General features: G+C 53.0%; 1 protein-coding gene across 2 annotated transcripts in view; it reads left to right on the top strand.

Moving 5' to 3' along the window:
* TRIP10 (thyroid hormone receptor interactor 10) overlaps positions 1-19,784 on the top strand; it is a 71,791-nt gene that overhangs the window by 28,260 nt on the left and 23,747 nt on the right. For both annotated transcript variants that reach the window (XM_038378125.2, XM_038378124.2), the window contains exon 2: positions 8,657-8,772. In XM_038378125.2, the coding sequence (XP_038234053.1) occupies positions 8,657-8,772 (116 nt within the window). The remainder of the gene's footprint in view (positions 1-8,656; positions 8,773-19,784) is intronic.

The following is a 19,784-nucleotide window of genomic DNA, read 5'->3' as shown; positions in this document are numbered from 1 at the left end:
TAACGGACGGGGGCAGAAATCTGGGCTGATTTCAGCCATCTCCAGGGATGCAGGGATCAGTGCCGCTGTCGCAATGGTGGTCTATCATGGGGGACATGGCTCTGGCACACAACGAGTTAACTCTGCCTGGGCGGGGGTCATTGTTTCCTGGGTGGGGCAGACTTGGCTGGAGTGGGAGTCCCTAGGATAAATAGTTTGCAGCTTAGTTGTAACCCTCCTGGCTGGGGAAAGGCTCAGCCAGAGCCATAGAGCCAGGCATCTGGAACGGCTGCAGGTCACATGAGGTCCGCTGTTCTGGAAGGAGGCTCCAATCCCTGAACTCGGCTACAGGCCACATCCTGATTTCTGCTTGCCAGCATAGATCCAGAGCGACTCCTCTTGCCTGCAATCACGTTTTATGACTGCATAAATGGGAGCAGAATCTGGCGCATTGTTTGTGCCGCAGCATCTGTTCCAGGCTGCGCTGACCAGGTCTGTCTACACCGCAGTTAAAAACCCATGCTGGCCCCTGCCAGCTGACTTGGGCTTAGGCTAAGTGGCTGTTTAATTGTAATATAGATGTTTGGGCCCCAGGGCCAGAGCGCTGGGACCCTCCCTCCTCTCAGGGTCCTAGAGCCTGGGCTCTAGCCCAAGTCAGCTGGCGTCTAACTGCAGTATAGACATACCTTTAGTGACTTGCATGTTAACTCGAGAGCTTGTCTCTTTCACCCACGTCTCAGTTGTTGGAGGGCTTATTGGAGGGTTGGAGAGGACAGTCCTGGCACTCTGACATCATTCTCCGCCCTCCCATGCTAATACCGCTGGGATCAGGCCCAGAGTTATGTGGAACGCTGGGCTAAACTTCTAAGTCTTGTCTGCAGATCGGGCACCAGTCAGGGAGGCAGGTGACTTGGGTTCCATTCCCGACTCTGCTGTCCGTGTGAGACCTTGGGCTTGTGTCTCTGTCCCTCAGTTTCACCATCTGTGAAATGGGAGGGAGGATGATGTGCCACCTTTTGTAAAGTGCTTTAAGGTTATGGATGGAAGGCCCCATAGAAGAGCCATGGGTATAGTAGTGCTGGAAACCCCAGGCGTTAACCAGAACCCTGTTGTACTAGATTCTGTGCAAAGTCAACCTTCGCGTATTTTTGCACCCAACAGTTATAAAAGAGCTAGGCGAGGAGCTCCTTGAACCTTTAGCATTATTCCCTCCCCCTCCCCCTCCCCCAATAACTCTTTGAACATTGTGGAAGATCTATAAGACTGGATAAAAGGGTCTATTTGAAGAATATTTTAAAAGGCTAAACATTAAACAGGATGACTTAGATAAAATATAGGTCTGTCAGCCTGATGTTGATCCCAGGGTAAATAATGGAACAGCTGATATGGGACTCAAGTTAATAAAGAATTAAAGACAGGTAACGAATGCTAATCAACATGAGTTTATGGAAAATAAATCTGTCAGACTTACTGTGATGTGACACTAACTCAGAACAAAGGATGTCAGCCATACTTACAGGGTGGGGGACTCGCTCCTGAGAAGCAGTGACTGAAAAAGATTAAGGGGTTATGGTGGATAATCAGCTGATCCTGAGCTACCAGTGTGGGGCTGTAGCCAAAAGGGTTAATGCGATCCTGGGATATGTAAATGGGAATCTGGAGCAGAGAGGTTATACATCTGAATATGGCAGTGGTGTGACCACTGCTGAAATACCGTGTCCAGTTCTGGTGCCCACAATTCAAGAAGGATGTCAAGATATTGGAAGGAGTCAGAGAAGTCATGAGAACGATTTAAAGGATTGGCAAATAGGGACTTGGGGAGCTCAATTTACTCAGATTAACAGAGAGAAAGTTAAGGGGTGACTTGATCTATAAGTACCTATGTGGGGAACAGAAACTTGATAATAGAGAGTTCCTGAGTCTAGCAGGGGAAGGTCTAACGTGATCCAATGGGTGGAAGTTGAAGCTAGACAAATTCAGGGTAGAAATATGTTGTAAACTTTCATCGGTGCGTGTGATTAACTATGGGAACAACTTATCAATGAACTTATCAATCAACTTATCAATGAATCGATGAATTCTCCATCGCTGGCAGTTTTTTAAATTGAGATTGGATGCTTTTTTTCTAAAAGATCTGCTTTAGTTCAAAGAGGAAGGGATCCAGGCAAGTCGTGTAGCCTGTGTTTGTACCAGATCAGACCTGAGGAGGGTGGCCTTAGAATCTGAGTTTTTTGGACTCCTTCACGACCCTGCCTAACACAAGGAAGTTGAATCCTAGCTGCTCTGCCAGCCCCAGCCTGAAATGTAATTGCTTGTTCTGGTGTGGATGTGGGCTGACCAGATAGAAAGTGTGAAGACTCAGGACAGGGGTTGGGGGGTAGTAGGCGCCTCTGTAAGAAAAAGCCCCGAATATCGGGAGTGTCCCTATAAACTCGGGACATCTGGTCACACTATATGGATGGGACCTGGAGCAAAGGCCACGGCCGGTGGGAACAGAGAATAGGCACCATGCTATGCCCAGTACATGGTGTGCTGATTGATGAACCCAGGTGTCAGCTCCGCGCTGCCGGAGGTGCCCCTTGCATGGGGAAGATTTGCTGCCTTAACTAAGGCCTTTTTATGGTGCAGAGGGACGGTCCATTAAGGTCAAGGTAACTGAGAACCAGGGTCCTGTGGCTTTTCATGCCGGGTGATACAGAGCTGCCTTCCCCTTCACACTCGGGTGCCTCCACCCCCAGGCTGATCTAACCTGGCATGTAGCTCTTTGGCATCTAATTACAATCAACTGCGACGCGCGGCAGGAAGGCAGTGGAGCTGGTGAGTCACGCTTGGCACCGGCTGGGGAAGCCTGTGAGTGGTGCTGAGAGCTTCAGGGCCCTGGGGTCAAGGCCCCAGTCTGATGGCCAACGGGCCAACTCCACTCGGAAGTGGGCTAGCCTGTCACTGGGGAAGGGGGAAAGGTGCCTAGCTGATTTCTTGGGGAAGGACAGCCTACTAGAGCGCGGTGTGGGGGTCTGGGACTCCTGCATTCTATTCCCAGCTTTGGGAGGGGGAGTGTGCTCCGAGTAGAGCCGTGAAGATGGGGAGTTGATACCTGGATTGTATTCAGAAAGTGGGGAGTGAGATCATAGTGTGTCTGGGAGCCAGGATTCCTGGGTTCAATACCTGGCTCTGGGAGGGGAGTAGAGTCTAGTGGTTAGAGCAGCAGAGGGGCTGGGAGCCAGGACTCCTGGGTTCCGACAATCCTGTGTCAAAATGTCTGTTTAAAAAAAAAAAAAAAAAATTGTGCTCGCTACAGGAGAAACTAAGGGCTTGTCTACACTAGCACTTTATAGCGCTGCAACTTTCTTGCTCAGGGGTCTGAGAAAACACCCCCCCCCCCCGAGTGCAGCAAGTTTCAGCGATGTAAAGCGCCAGTGTAGACAGTGCCCCAGTGCTGGGAGCTACACCCCTCAAGGAGGTGGCTTTTTTGCTCTCTCCCAGCACTGCGGCGTGACTACACAAGCCAGTGGAGACTAGCCCTAATATAATGGCTTTATCTTGGGTAAATCTTCTACTTCAACTTCCCCTGTAACTCTGATTGCGAACACGTCCCCATAACCGTTAGCTGCCTGTAACAGATCATGCCCCTCAGTGTTGCTGCATAGCAATTACCACCAGAGATGGAGTGGGGTCGAATGACTAGTGCAAGGCAGGCTGGGAGTCGGGACTCTTGGGTTCTATTCCTGGCTCTGGGAGGGGCGCAGGGAGGTGAGGGGGGGGCGTCTGAACTTCGTTCCGTTTCCATCTGTGGGATGGACTTTGGCTTAATGGTTAGAACAGGGTCCCAGGTGCCTGGACTCCTGGGTTCTATCCCTAGCTATGGGGAGGGAGTGGAGTCCAGTGACTAGAGCATGCGGTGGAGTCTAGTGAAAAGGCAGGACTCCTGGGTTCTATTCCTGTCTCTGCCAGAAACTCACTATTCGATCATGTGACAGTCCCTTCTGTGCCTCTTTCCCCACTTCTAATAACTTTTCAAAAAGAAAAGGAGTACTTGTGGCACCTTAGAGACTAACAAATTTATTAGAGCATAAGCTTTCGTGAGCTACAGCTCACTTCATCGGATGCATTAATAACTTTTCAAAATCCCTCCCAGGGATGCTGCTGGATGTTCTGCAAAGCATTTGAGATCCTCAGGTGACAGACATGGTGTCCGTTATCTGAAGGGCCCCATTCCCAGCCTGCTCTGAGCTATGCAAGGTGAGGCCCCTAAAGCCACACCCTATTCTGTCACAGGCAGTTCTGCCTTCCCCTCTGCGGCTGGCTCGCTCTTCTTGTTGTGTTTTGGGGGGAGGGGGGTTACAGAAGTGATTAGATTAGATTAGTGAAATTTCTTTTTATGGGGGCCTTAAACTCTTTAAGCAACATGAGTCACCTTTCCCCCCCGCTCTGAACAGTGTGGTGGCGCGTGGCCTTATGGATTCCCCAGGCAGTGTTAGAATGTAACCTCGAAGGTCATGTTAACTAGCAGGACATTAAAACACTCCTGTGTAGACGGGCGCAAGCTGGGTTTAACTTTGCGGTCAGCTGGCTGGGGTGAGCTCTCTTAGTCCATCCTGACCAGCTGACGGGATGTTAAACCCAGCTCGCTCCCCCATCTACACGATCTGCAAAGTAGTAGTTTGACATTGTGCTCGTTAAGGTGACTCCGAGGTCGTGTTCTGATGCTGCCTTGTTGTCTAGTGAAGACGTGCCCTGGCTCTGGGAATTGACTGTTCTAGTCATAGCCTGTCAGGACTCCACAAACTGAACCATTTATTGCACATCTCTGACCCCCGTCATCACTAGTAGCTGGGCACTTCACAATGTCTATTTATCCTCCCATTAGCGATGTGCTGCCTCACGGGGCTATCTCCTTTTTAGGGACCTGAGACACAGAGAAGCTAAGTGACTCTCCCAAAGTCTCTGTGGAAGAGCAGGGCCTTACACCTGGATCTCCCAAGATCTAGACTAGTACCCTAACCATGGTGCCAGCCTTCCTCTCTGACCGCTCTGCTAGGGAGAATGGTCCATTATTTAAGCTTCAAAGAGTGCAGGCCTGAAATCTCAGCCGGTCTCTCGTTAATCCTCGTTTGATTGGGATGGGGAGAAGGATGATTTTGGGGTGGAAGTGCAGGAGTCCTGGGTTCTTTCCTACCCCCACCGCCTAGCTCCGCCACTTCTGCCCTGTGGGCCCTCACTAACTGTAGATTCAGAGACTCCAACATTCCCTTGAGATCATCTAGTCTGACCTCTTGAATAACAGGCAACAGAACTTCCCCTAAGGCAAGTTCACTTCCTCCTTGTGGTCATCCCCCCCCCCCCAATCTTACACATGGGTATCTCCCTACTTAACAAATTGCTGGGAGGGTTACTGCAAAGTTTCCAAGGGGTTTAGAGAGCCTTTGATGGAAGGAGCTTGTTAAGTGCCTTGCAAAGTATTTCAAATATCCCTCAGTACTGATCTTTCTCCTTCATGCAAGGTGGATTGGATTTAGTCTGCCAGAGAAAGCAGCCAAATGTAGGATGTGGGTTTAAAAAGTGGCGTAGTTCTTTCTCTAAATACCCTCTGGCTTTGCACTCCCATAGACCCTATCGATCTAGTTGCAGCAGAGCAAATCTTCTTGAGAGAGATCCGGGCCTAAAATGGGTCCATTTCACTTTTCTAGTCAATGTCATGACTTTTCCTTTCTCCCTGCTCCTACCTATTTGCTGAGCTCTCCTCACTAACGGGCCGCATTTTAAACCTCTCTCCTCCACCTTTATTTTCGCTTGGAATCTCGCATCTAATATTTTGAATAAAATATTTCCGTGTTATTTGTTAGAGTTGCACCAAGACAGCTGGGCACTGCACAGACCCACAGAGAGAGAGGGAGACAGTCTGACCAATATAGTCTGTTTCCTTGTGCTGTGGAGCGATAAGTATGTCTGTCCATATCCAGCTGTCATCTTTTTCTTTTCTACTTGGATTGTAAGATCCTTGGGGCAGGGGCCATCTTTTTTTATTCTGTTTGTGCAGCGCCTGGTGCAGTGGGGTCCTGGTCTGTGACTGGAGCTTTGAGACGCTATGGCAATAACAAAATAGACAGAGGTTCTTGATCTCACGTGGAGTGTGACAAAGAACTGGGAATTGAGCTAAGATCTCCTGAGTCCTGGTCTGGTCTCTTTATTTGTACAAGGATGGGAGCAGGGGAGAGAGACCCTGCTGTCCCAGCATTCAGCAGGTCAAGTGTGCTCTTCTCCATGGGGGAGGGAACTGACTGTACCTTGCCGGGGTCCTATGGCTCCTATGGGGGAGTGAGGCCCCCAGCCTTGTGGGATGGCTTGGCAGCCCAAAAGCAAAATGTGTTGTGTGCTGCGTCTCCTAAGCTGGCTTTAAGCCCAGGACCCAGCAGGGACCTTTGCCGTGAAAATGTTTGATGTTGAATAAGGAGCTGCCAAGCTGAAAGGACTGAGAAACGCTGGATGAACCTGACCTCCTTTATAACCCAGAGAATCCTGCCTCCAGCCCATGTCTGGTGGTTGAGCTAGAGAGTATACCTTTAAATCAAGCCCGGGTTTCTCTTTCTAAAAGGCTTCAAGCGATTGGAGAAGCCACCAAGTACATGATCTGAGGCTCCTTAAAGAGATGTGGGGTCAAAATTCTGAGCACCTGCCCTCCGAGGATCGTGTCTCTAGAACTACGCCCGACTCAACACAGCGTTAAGGTGGGCCCTAGCTGGGACCCAAACCACTAATTGTTTGTGAAAATCGTGCCCCAGACGCTGTGTTCCTCTTCCACCCTTTCTGGGTCTATTTCGTCCTGGCTTATGTTACGCAGACTGGTTAGGCTCAGTAGATCGTGGTGGTTCCTTCTGGCCTTAAAGTGTGTGAATCTAGATAGTGTGTCTAATGTTAGCTGACACCCATGGATCTCCTAATTCAGGCTCCTGTGAAGGTCTTGTGCTAATTCCTAACAGAGATTCCTTTAAGCCTGAGGTTTTATATCCTTTTTTATAATGGTTAATGCACAACCCCGGCCTGTGTCTTCAGGGCAGGGACTATGTCTCTGCAGCACCTTGCTCAATGGGGCATGGTTTGAGCCTCGAGGCACTGCCATCATACACAGAGCAGTGGAGAGAGAAATGAAGGGGCGTAGGCCAGGGAATGTGTCTTCGTATGAATTTGCCACACCGTATCAGAGCAGGGAGCCCGTCTAGTCCGGCATCCCATCTCTGACGGGGGCCAGCATCCAATGCTTCAGAGGACGGTGCAAGAAACTCTGTGGGTGGCTGTTAGAGGCAGGTTTTCCCCCATGGGGTTGTTTTCCTCCTGACCCCTGACTTTGGAGCATGAGGGTTTTATCCTTTTTCATACTACTGGGTGTCTGGGTTTAGTTGACTTTAATGCCTTATGACTAATATAACTCTGATGTTTCAGCTGAGGCCGAAAACGCTGTTAGCGACAGTGCACCCTTTTGCCCCAGGTTGGGGTGGGCGGGGAGGGGGTGTACCTGTTTGCACTGGGGCACCAATGGCTAAAATCCCATTGCAGACAATGCCTGAGAGGTGCTGCCCACCTGCAGCAGGGGAGGGTTGCACCCATGGTGCCAAGGTTGCATGGAGAAGGGACAGAGGGGGCTGGGAGTGGACGACTGGCATTGTGACAGGGTCTGGAGGCCAGGCGGGGGTAAGGATGCATTTTGACTGGGCTGCAGCTGGGTTGGTGGGTGGCACTGGCATCGGGCTGGGAAGGTCATGTGTCTGGTGCCAGGGATTTCCCCCTTGCCCAGAAGAGCCATTGGGCAGGGGAATCTGGTCTCCATGTGAAACCTGCCTGAGCCCTGGCAAAAACTGCTCTTGTAAACAAGGCCGCATTGTGTGGCTAGGTTTATAAACACCCCCCCGCCCTGGCGTCTTTCTCCTCCAAGCTCTGAATGGGCCTGGCTGCCGGCCAGCGGGGCGGGCCTGTGGGGGGGCCCACGGGACGCAGGCCCTTCCTCCACTGCCTGCAGAAGGCGAGCTGCTGCACTTGGGCTCCTTTCCCAGCCTCTGGGAGGGCAGGAATTGGGATTGGGGATCTTGGGGGAGGCCTTGGGGATTAGGGATGATGAGGGTCTGGAGGGGAAGGTGTGGGGATGTAGGGGAGCTGGGATCAGTGGGGAGCTGGGAGATGGGGAGGTTGGGGGGTCAGGGCTGGTGATCTGGGGGAGAAGGTGTGTGGCCTGGAATTGGGGACAGGGATGTGGAGAGGAGTGGGAGTGGGGGGGTGGTGTATGTGGGGAGCACTAGGGACTCCTACCCTTGTGTTTTCCTGGTGCTCAGTCTGTAGGGGGCTTGCTTGCAGGATCAAGAGAGGCCACAGGGGGTGAGCGACTGTACTGAGGAGGTGGGGGGTGGTCTGAGATTAGTGGACTGGGGGGACGTTTGTGTGACAACAGGAGATTGAGCCCCGCATTTGGGGCGGAAGGGGGTGGGTTGCCAAGGGTGTGAGTTGGCACAGCTGGGAATTGAACCTGGGGTTCTGCGAGGGGCAGGATGGGGAACACTGGGGTTTGAGCCCGGGGTTCTGCGAGGGGGAGCATCAGTAGAGTGGGCGGTTGGGCGTAGGAAGGACGCTGTATTGTTTCCAGCTGTGCAGTGACACCTCCCACCTCTCTTCCCCCCCTTCACCCCCCCAGGACCAGTTTGACGACATAGAGCGTCACACCCAGTGGGGGCTGGATCTGATGGAGAAGTATGTGAAGTTCGTGAAGGAGCGGACGGAGATCGAGCAGGCCTACGCCAAGCAGCTCAGGTAGGAGGGCAGGGGACAAAGGCCAGAACTGCTGCTTAAGGCACAAGGGCCTAGTGGTCAGGGCGCCTGGGTTCTAGTCACATTCCCTCCCAGAACTAGGGCCGGGCAGGATTCCTGGGTTGCATTCCCTGCATTTGGAGGGGCATGGGGTCTAGTGGTTAGAGAATGGAGCCAGGTTCCAGGACTCCTGGGTTCTTTCTCTTCAGCTCCTCCTTCGGTACCTTTGGAACAGTTTCCTCTCTCTGGGTATGTCTACACTGCAGTAAAATGCCCACGGGGTTGGCCCGTGTCAGCTGACTCGAGATGTGGGGCTAAACATTTTCAGTGTTGATGCTTGGGCTGGAACCGGAGCTGTGTAACGTGGGTCCCTGAGCCCAAACGTCTGTGCTGCGATCTTATAGTCCCATGGCCTGAGCCTGAGTTAGCTGCCACGGGCCTGCCACGGTGGGGGTTCGTTGCAGTGTAGACAGACCCTCTGTGCCTCCATTTCCCCATCTGTGAAATGGAAATTGAGGCAAAGGCAGTGGAAGGGATTTGCCCAAAGTCGTGCAGGGAACTGGCTGGCAGGATGGCCAGATTCCAGGCCCCACCCACGGCTCTGTCCTTCCCTTGTCTCTCCCCCATCCCTGACCTGTCCATGCCTTGTGGCAGAGACCACTCATACCTGCTAATAGTGGGAGGGGAGGGGGCGGCAGAGTGAGGGCTCCTGGCTTTAGCAGTGTTACTGAGCATGCTCAGTACAAGCCAACGAGCAAATGGGGGGGAGGAGGCACATGACCCTGCATGCCCACCACGCCCATGTGTCATGTCTGCCATATTATCTGCATTGTGCTTCAAGATCCCTGGTTGGCCTGGCCTAGCAGGGAGCAAAGGGTTAACTAGGTGCAACTCAATGTTTCCTAGTTAATTTTCCACCTCTTTCTCCCCCCCGCCCCCGCAAAAGCTGCTGCTCTGCCAGCAGGGCAGCCAACCCCTTGGCACTTCCAGCCTGGAATACAGACTAACCGCGGGGGGGAGCGGGGGGGGCTGGAGATTTGGGAGCTGCTGTCCAAGTGTGTTTGACTCCTTCCCGGGTGGCTGGCTGGATTTTACCAATGACTCCTCACTTTGTGCCCTGGCCCTTGGTTGGGGGAAGTGGTTGGTGAATCCAGCTCTGGATTGCCCTGGGGACCGTCTTCTGCCTAGCTCCAGAGCAGACATGCTCGCTGCCTCCCAGATACCCTGGTGATGAGCATCAGGAGAAACTGGCGCATGGCTTGGGGCAGTGGCAGGGTAAGCTCCCCCCCACCTCCTGCCCACATTTACAGATTCCCAGGCCAGACGGAACCATTGTGATCATCTGGTCTCACCTCCTGGATAATTATCTCCAAATAATTCCTAGAGCAGAGCTTTTAGAAAAAGATCCAACTTTGATTTAAAAACTCCATGATGGAGAATCCACCGTGGCCTTTGGCAGGTTATTCCAGTGTTAAAAAATGTATGCCTTACTTCCAGTCGGAATTGGTCTAGCTTCAGCTCCCAGTCATCGGACCGTGTTAGACCTTTTGCTGCTAGATTGAAGAGCCCCTTACAAAAGATTTGTCCCCCAGGTAGGTATGTACAAACTGTGATCAAGTCCCCCCCTTAACCGTCCCTTTGTTACGCAAAGAAATTGGCATTCCTGGAGTCTCTCGCTCTCAGACAGGTTTTCTAACCCTTTCCTCATTCTCGTGGCTCTTCTTTGACCTCCTTGAATTGTGGGCACCAGAAGTGGACGCAGGATTCCAGCAGCCGTTGTACCAGTGCCAGACAGAGGGGAAAATAACCTCCCTGCCCCTACTCGAGATTCCCCTGTTTACACATCCCACTGCTGCACTGAGTAATACAGTATGGGAAGGAGGTGAGCAACCCTCAGTGGTGAAAGAGCAACTTAAGGACTATTTAGAAAAGCCGGACATGCACAATGGGTCCAGATCTAATGCATCCAAGGGTGCTGAGGGAATTGGCTGATGTGATTGCAGAGCCATTGGCCATTATCTTTGAAAACTCGTGCTGATTGGGGGAGGTCCCGGACAATTGGAAAAAGGCAAATATAGTGCCCATCTTTAAAAAAAAAAAAAAAAAAAAAAAAGGTGGGGGAGAAAAAGGGATCTACAGACCGGTTAGCCTCACCTCAGTCCCTGGAAAACATGGAGCAGGTCCTCAAGGAATCCATTTTGAAGCACTTGGAGGAGTGGAAGGTGATCAGGAACAGTCAACATGGATTCACTAAGGGCAAGTCATGCCTGACCAAGATGATTGCCTTCTATGATGAGAGAACTGGCTGTGTGGATATGGGGAAAGCGGTGGACGTGATGTATCTTGAATTTAGCAGAGCTTTTGATACGGTCTCCCACAGTATTCTTGCCAGTATCCAATCCATAAAAAAAATATGGATTGGATGAATGAACTATAAGGTGGATAGAAAGGTGGCTAGGTTGTTGGGCTCAACAGATAGTGATCAATGACTCGGTGTCTAGTTGGCAGCCTTTATCAAGCGGAGTATCCCAGGAGTCGGTCCTGGGGCCGGTTTTGTTCAACATCTTTACTAATGATCTGGATGATGGGATGAATTGTACCCTCAGCAAGATCGCAGATGACACTAAGCTGGCAGGAGAGGTAGATACGCTGGAGGGTAGGGATAGGGTTCAGAGTGATCTAGACAAATTGGAGGATTGGGCCAAAAGAAATCTGATGAGGTTCAACAAGGACAAGTGCAGAGTCCTGCACTTAGGACGGAAGAATCCCATGCACTGCTACAGGCTGGGGACTGACTGGCTAAGCAGCAGTTCTTCAGAAAAGGACCTGGGGATTACAGTGGACGAGAAGCTGGATATGAGTCAGCAGTGTGCCCTTGTTGCTAAGAAGCCCAATGGCATATTGGGCTGCATTAGTCAGAGCATTGCCAGCAGATTGACGGAAGTGATTGTTCCCCTCTATTCAGCACTGGTGATGCCACACATGGAGTATTGCGTCCAGTTTTGGTCCCCCCATTACAGAAAGGATGTGGACAAATTGGAGAAAGTCCAGTGGAGGGAAACGAAAACGATCAGGAGGCTGGGGCACATGACTTATGAGGAGAGGCTGAGGGAACTGGGCTTGTTTAGTCTGCAGAATAGAAGAGTGAGAGGGGATTTGATAGCAGCCTTCAGCTACCTGAAAGGGGGATCCAAAGAGGATGGAGCTCGACTGTTCTCAGTGGTGGCAAATGACAGAACAAGAAGCAATAGTCTCAAGTTGTAGTGGGGGAGATCTAGGTTGGATATTGGGAAACACCGTTTTACTAGGATGGTGGTGAAGCACTGGAAGGGGTTACCTAGGGAGGTGGTGGAATCTCCATCCTTAGAGGTTTTTAAAGCCCAGCTTGACAAAACTGTGGCTAGGATGATTTAGTTGGTGTTGGTCCTGCCTTGAGCAGGGGGTTGGACTAGATGACCTCCTGAGGTCTCTTCCAACCCTAATCTTCCATGATCGCATTAGCCCTTTTGGCCACAGTTTCATAATGGGAGCTCATGTTCAGCTGACTATCCACCATGACCTCCAGATCCTTTCCAGAGTCACTGCTTCCAAGGCTAAAGGCCCCCATCCTGTAAGCATGGCGTGCGTTCTGGGTGTCCCAGATGTACACATTTACATTTAGCTGTATTAAAACGCATGTGGTTTGCTTCCACCGATTTTACCAAGCTGCCCAGATCACTCTGTATGATGGACCTGACCTCTTCAGTATTCATCACTGCCCCAGTTTTTGTGCTTGCTGGGGCTTCTGGGGGCATGTCCCATGATTCTTAGCACTGCACTAAGTTGAGCCCCTCTGTGACTTCCTTCCCATTGCATCCTGGGAGAACTTAGCTATCCTTTCGTGTGGGGATGGTGGGAAGGCTAGTAGCATCCAAGGGGCTCGAGCTTGCAGCCAAGTCTACACTACAAGGCGGTTGTGTTAGCAGCGGATGAGATGTGCTCGCTCCGGCTTTAGCCTACGCTCCGACTTGGGCCAACTGGCTCGAGTTAGCAGCCCCACAGCACAGGAGGGAGGGGTTTGTGCGCAGACAGGACCCATCTTCGGGACAACACTTGAGTTAACTCTGCAGAGAAGACCAAGCCCAGGGAGAAGCGGCCAAGCCAGGCCCATTTAGGCAAGGGGGACTAGACTGCTGAGAGGATGGCAGGGGAATGCTCCCAAGCTGGCGAAGGGGTGTAGACACTCCCTTCCTGTTAGAATTTAAAAGGAATCGGGTGTTCAGATCCCGGGGCAAGGGGGCTGGCGATATCAGTCAGGGATCCTAGCAACCTCCAAGGAAGGGAACCAAAAGCTGCGTGAGAAAGTGGAGGGAGCCTAGCTGGAAAGCACCCAACGCTCCTCTGCAATGCCGGCAGTGGCAACCTGCCCAGCAGATGAGTGGCAGAACCCAAATGGAACCCAGGTCACCTGGATCCCAGCCTTGTCCTCTAACCGCTGTCTGCTGAGTCCCTCTGCCCTGCTCGGGGATTCCTCCGCGCCCCATTGAGCTGACCCAGCGTGGAAACGCGAGGCACTTTCTTGACCTGGCTGCAAGGAAACACGTTTCTCTCTAGCATGTGGGGAGGGTTGGATGCTGGCTGAATGGGGCTGCTTCTGCGGTGGAAGAGAGCAACTTGCTGCTCCCCCTTGCACACGGTGCTGTTCGGGGGGACTCTGAGGATGCAGGGGTGAGTTTTTCTGAGTTAGGGGCTCCGTGATTCCCACATACGCTGCACGACTGCCCCTACGTGGCACAGTGCAGCCGCTGGGCATTTCATCCCGAGGAAGCCTGGACAGTGCAGTGGCTAGGGCTCTAGCATGGGCCTTGGGTGGCCATATGGTTTAGTGGGCAGGGGACTGGCTGTTCAGATGTAAGAGATCTGGGTTCTATACCCAGCTCTGCCCCAAACCCCTGGGAGATGTGGGCAAATCACTTAGGGTCAGATTTTTCAAGGTATTTAGGATGCCTAATTCCTATTGAAATCAACAGGAATCAGGTACTTAAATACCTTGAAAAACCTGGCCCTTATCTTCTCCTGGCCTCCATTCCCCACCTGTAAAGTGTTCCTGCCCTGAAGGGTATCACTGTGTCTCAGTCAGTCAGTCAGTCAGTCAGGGGTGTTAGATAAATTCCTTAGCTAGACAGATAAGAGCAGCTGGGATAGACCCCAAATATCCCCACACATCCAGCTCCTTTGTCCTCCCCAGAAGAATCTGTTAGCAGTACAGGGCCTATGACACACAATCAAGTCATTCTGATTCCATCTAGCAGAGAGCAGTGGTACACGGACACACGCTCCCCCCAACCCCACATCACCTTCTATTATTGCAGGGATGCTGGCAAGACGACAAATTCAAATAGTGTTAAAAATAAAATGAACTCTCCTTTTCTCTCCCTTCCCGCCCCCCCACTCCCCACGGTTGTGGTGCACTGGGATGACTAATTATACAAACCTCAAGGATCGCTCTCTGGCCGGTTCCCTATTTACATGCTTTCTTCACCAGGGAGCCGTACGTCACTTTCATACTTGGGTCCTCCTATGCTAGCTCTAGGTGGCCGTTTCGGGGTCTCCACCCGGCCTAGGGAACAGTGCTTTGAAGTGGTCACTGGCCCTTTAAAGGTTTCATTGCCCCACTGGCTTTCAAAAAAGCTCCTCTGGAAGATCTAGGAGTAGTAGCAAGGACGCTGGGAAGTACCTTGTGCAGCAGCAGCCTCCCCCCAGAACAGGTGCTGACTTTGCTGGGGGATGCTCCAGGCCTGCCTCTTGCCTTCCCCGCTCTGCTCCAGGCCCACCTCTTCCCACCCCCACTCCACCTCCTCCCCGGAGCATGCTGGTCCCCGCTCCTCCCACTTCCTCCCAGTGCTTCCCTGCTGCCAAACAGCTGTTTGACGGCACTTAGGACTTTCTGGGAGAGAGGGGGCACTTCCCCGCTCCTCCCCCTCCCTCCAGTGGCAGATTTAGAGCTAGTGGAGCCCTATGCTCAGTTTCATCCCCCCCCCCCCCCCCACGGGGAACATTCTCTCATCTCCCCTCCCCCCCCCCCTGTTTTTCATTTCTTCTCTCCATTTTCCTCCTGGGGCTGGGGGTGCGGGGTCTGGGAGGGAGTTAGGGTGTGGGAGGAGGCTCGGGGCTGGTGCAGAGCACTTACCTGGGGCAGCTCCTGTTTGGTGCAGGGGGTGTTCAGATGGCTCCATGTAGTGAAGCACCGCCCCCATGGCCGCGATTCTGGGAGCTGCCCACCTGGCCAGACAGGGCCACCCGGAACGCAGGGGCTTTAGGGGCTGCAGGGTCCTGGGCTAGGGGGGCCCCGAGGCCCTGGCCTGCAGCTCTAAAGCCCCTTTCGAAATGCGGCCCTGCAAGAATGGGCCGAGGACTCAGGAGTAGCAGGGGAAGCCGCTGGCTGCGCGGCTGCCCCTGCTCCTCCGGCCCGTGTTCGCAGGGCCTCACTCCGAAAGCGGCATTAGCGCTGCAGGCCAGGGTCCCGAGACCCCCTTAGCCCAGGGCCCTGCAGCCCCTAATGCACCTGAGTTTTGGGTAGCCCTGCCTGGCTGGGGGAGGGGTGGGGGGCAGCTTCCCTGCTTCCTCCCACCCAGAAAGTCCTAAGCACCGCTGGCGGCGGGGGAAGCGCTGGGAGGAAGGGGGGAGGAGGCGGAGAAGAGGAACTTGTGCAATGCTCCCTTGGAAAGTCGCTGCTCTTCCACAGAATCGTACAAGCGGTGGACAGACCAGGCAGTCAAACAACGTTATAAGGGAGCATTGCACAACTTTAAATGAGCATGTTCCCTAATGGAGTAGCGACGTAACTTGGAAACAACGTTAAGCGGGAGGGCGTTACGTGAGGAGTTACTGTACGGCAAATGTCTTGCTGCCCCTCGTGTCCTCTGCTGGTGCAGCTCACCCCCTGCCCTAGAGGGATCTGTCTAGGCGTCTTTCTCCAGCCTAGCCCAGTCCTTGGTCTCTTACCAACAAACTTTCGCAGGCGACACCCATCCAGCCACTGAACTGATCTAGTAGTGTTATGTCGGCTTCAGCAGCCCGTGGTTAGTGGCTACTTCAGATCCCAGTCGCTGTGGGTGAGTTTTGAGCTGGGACACCGATCGGTCAATGATACCGCATGCAATGCAGCGGAGGAGCAACTGTCCGTATCTGCGGCTCACCTGTCTACATGGGGCCAAGCGGCAACGATTATTGCTGGCCTTGGCGCAAAAGCGCCACGGGCGGATGAGGTGGGGGGAGGGGATGTGGTAGGGCAGCGGGCTTTAAATACACACATGCAGAGCTGGGCGGTGCTGATCCACCCCGCCAGCTGGGGGCAGCGTTGTGCCTCGTCAGACACGCATGCAAGGCATAATTCAAGTCGGGAGCAGCCAACGCTTGTCGCTTTATTGTGAGTCTCGCGACTTACAGCCTGTCTCTGAAAGCTTCAGCTCCTAGACGCAGGTGTCTGCGCAAGCATCTCTGCTTACGAGATGGTTTTGAAATGTAAATTTCTAGCTCTTGTGGCTGCGGGGAAAAGCTTGAAACTGACCCGAGAAGTAAAAAAAAAAAAAAAAACCCAAAAAGCGCCCCCCCCAACAGTAGGTGAATTTAAAAAAAAAAAAAAAAAAAGACCCAACGTGAAACTCGGGGCGAGGGGGCAAGATTTTGCTATGCAACAGCCTCACCTCCAGATCATGACTAAAGAGTGGCAGACAAACCCGGGAGAGGCGGCGTCTGGCAGTATCGTGGGCTCAGGGCCAGCCCTGCCATGCTTCATCTGTTGGTGAATTGAGCGAGCTAGACCTTGCCAACTCAACGGTGTGGTGTGGATTTGTTTGCAAGGTGCTCCCTGGATGTCCAGTGGGGGGTGTGTTTGTTTTTTTTTTTCTTTCCCTTTCTCATCTCATAGATTCATAGATACTAAGGTCAGAAGGGACCATTCTGATCATCTAGTCCGACCTCCTGCACAACGCAGGCCACAGAATCTCACCCACCCACTCCTACGAAAAACCTCACCTATAGGCTCCATCTCCTTTCTAACCAGGAAAGAAACTCCCAGCTCTTGGGAGGGGCTGTGCCCGAACTTGCAAGTGAAACCGTGGGCTGCCTGGCTCTCTCCGTGGCTCTGGTTTCTAGGAAGGCCACATCATGTAAGAGAGGCGGGGATCTTCCTGCCAGGGCTAGGAAATTCTCTGTTTGAAGCAGAGGAGGTCGTGCCATTTAAGTCTGTCCTGAACCAACCAGCCAGCAGAGGCAGCGTTGCCTTGTGAGTAGAGCCCTGGGCTGGGAGACCTGGGTTCTGTTCCGAGCTCTGTCCCTCCCCTCTTCTGTGTCCCCACTTCCTGTCTCAGTTTTCCCTCTGACACACTGTCTTGTCTAGCCTCTTTAGGGCAGGGCCTGTGTCTGGGCAGCACCCAGCACGTGGCGGACCCCGATCTCAGCTGGGGCCCTGTAGCTGTGACTGTAATAAACAATGGTTGGCTCCATGCTAGCAGGGTGGGCTGTGTGTCCTGGGTCAAGTTGCTGCTGCCTCTTGTGCCTCAGTTTCCCCATCTCTAAAACGAGGGTTGTGATGCTTTTGTGAAGTGCTTGAAGACTTGTGGGTGAAATGTGCTTTATTATTGATCAGGAGGCGTGGGCCCAATGGGTGGGTGGAAAGGGGGTGGCCTGTTCCTTTAAAACCTCATCCCCACCTCCTCCTTCTCAGACCCTCACCTCCTGCTGATGCTGTGCTCTTCCCCACCTCCAGCCCCTTCCGAAGTTCCCTATGAGCTGCTCCCCCTTAGTGCTGAGCCTGTCCCAACGGAAAGCAGTGGGGTGGAAAGGAGCCCACCCGCAGCCAAGAGCGGAGAGTGCAGTTTGGGTGTGTCCTAGACAGCACCTGAGGCTCCAGCTGAGACCGGGGCAGATCAGAGAGTCCCTGCCCTGAAGAGCTCACAGTCTAAACAGACTAGGGGTTGAAAGGAAACTGAGGCACAGAGCAGGGAAGTCAGACCAAGGTCACAGCAGAGCTGGGAATAGAACCCAGGTGTCCTGACTCCCAGTTCAGTGTTTTACCCGATAGGCCATGCTTCCTCTCCATGCACGCCTGGGGAAGCCCTTCCAGGACGGGTCCCAGAGGTACTGGGCATCCTGCTCTCAGATCACAGGAGCGTGGCTGGTGGGGAAGGAAATGCCTCTTCTGGCCTCCCTAAGGAGCAGGGCTGAACTGTGCACGGTCCTTGAGGCTCGGCCCGAGCCTCCATGCGCTATGGGTCCTGCAAGTGCCCAGGGAGGCTATGGGTGTGGATCCTGGCACCGGGGCATGGATCCTGGTTGCGCTCTCGGCTGCATGTGAATCTTGGCGCTGGTGCTCTCCAAGACTGCGGTGGTGGCTGTGGATCCTGGCTCCCCCCACCCTGTGGATCCCACCATGCTCCAGGCTTGGGAGCTCCTTTTCCCTTTGGGGTGGGATGGGGATTCCTCTGCAACAGCCTTCCCCCCCCCCCCCCCCCCCAGAATGGAAGCCAACGTGGTGGTGAAGGCAGCCACCTTGTCCTGTCCCCTTTAAGGGGCAGCAGCTGCTGTTCACGTTGCGGGCAAGTGCCAGGCCACGCTAGCCTTTCTGCTAAGCAGATCTCTGCCACAGGCCTGTCAGAAGCCACTGGCCTATATTTAGCAGGAGGAAGGAAGAGCCCCCTCCAGGCTGGCTCAGCCCCGGGATAGTTGACAGGAAGAGCAAGCATGTGGCAGAGAAGTCTGAACCCTGCCTTTTTTTCTTGCAAACCACATTACAGGGAGCTTCCCTCTCCTCGAGCCCATTTCACACCAGGCTGCCTGTCTGTCCCTCAGCTCCGGGGGGTTCTCCAAGCTCCTAGCAGAAGAGATTTTTGGTTTTGTTTCTCTTTTTTTGCCCAGCTTTTTCAGAGACAGCTTGTGTTGGGCCTTGGGTTGAAATCCCACCAAAAAGCACTTTCCCATCATGGCTGTGTGTAGAAAAGGGTTGTTTTGTTTTGTTCCCATGATGCCCTCTTTCTTCCACTGCCCCAGGGGGAGATCTGGGTTTTCTTCTTGGCTCTGGGGAGTGGGGTGTAATGGTTGGAACAGTGGGAGATTGGGTGTCAGGACTCCTGGGTTTTATCTTGGTTTAGTGCTACATCAGAGGGGAAATTGGAAGTAAAGAATCTTCTCTTCTGAGCTGGGAGTAGGACTTGGGAGTCTTGACTCCCTGCTCCACCTGCTCAAACCACTAGATACCACTCCCCTCTAAGAACCAGGGTGAGAACCCAGGAGTCCTGGCTCCTTGTGCCCTGCTCTGGCTAGTAGACTACACTCCTGGGTTCTGTGACCACCTCTGGGAGTGAGGTGCAGTGGTTAAGCAGAGAGGACCAGGGAAATCAGGACTCCTGGGTTCATCTCAACTCTGCCACTGGTTCACTATATGGAAATGATTGAGTTTGTCAGTCTTTCTTTCTTGCTCATTGCCTCAGTTTCCCCATCTATGACATGGGGATAACAGCCCTACCTGATGGGCTGTGTGGAGAAGTATATTAAAGTTTGAGGGGCATTCAGACGTTACAGTACCAAGTAAGTACAACAGACAAACGGGGATTCAAGGGACTTCACAACATACTTCCAGCCAGGTCCAGGGGATCAGACGCTGCACTGAGACTCGGCAGAGGTGATTCTGTTCCCAGCTTTGCCGATGACCCTGGTCAAATCACTTCCTCTCTCCCTGCCTCAGCTGCCCCCTCACACTGCTGGCCTGGATTAGCTCACGAACAGTTTGGGGCAGGGCTGCGCTCTCCCAAAAAGTCTGCAGCTTTCCCGTTGTCCTCGGGGTGGGGCTGGTAGATTTCTGGTGCTGGAACTGGGACTCGGGGTTCCCTGATGACTTCTTACGATAGTTTCTATCTGTCCGGGGCCTTCTAGCCTGATGGCCTCTCTGGCTGGTAACTGTCTTGCAATCTTCCCTATGCAGGGAACCCCCTACCCTTGTTTCCCAGGAAATCTCCACTCTCCTGTGGTTGTTTTTT

Source organism: Dermochelys coriacea, chromosome 20 (genome assembly GCF_009764565.3).
Source record: "Dermochelys coriacea isolate rDerCor1 chromosome 20, rDerCor1.pri.v4, whole genome shotgun sequence".
NCBI lineage: Eukaryota > Metazoa > Chordata > Testudines > Dermochelyidae > Dermochelys > Dermochelys coriacea.
This window is presented reverse-complemented; position numbering and strand designations above follow the sequence as displayed.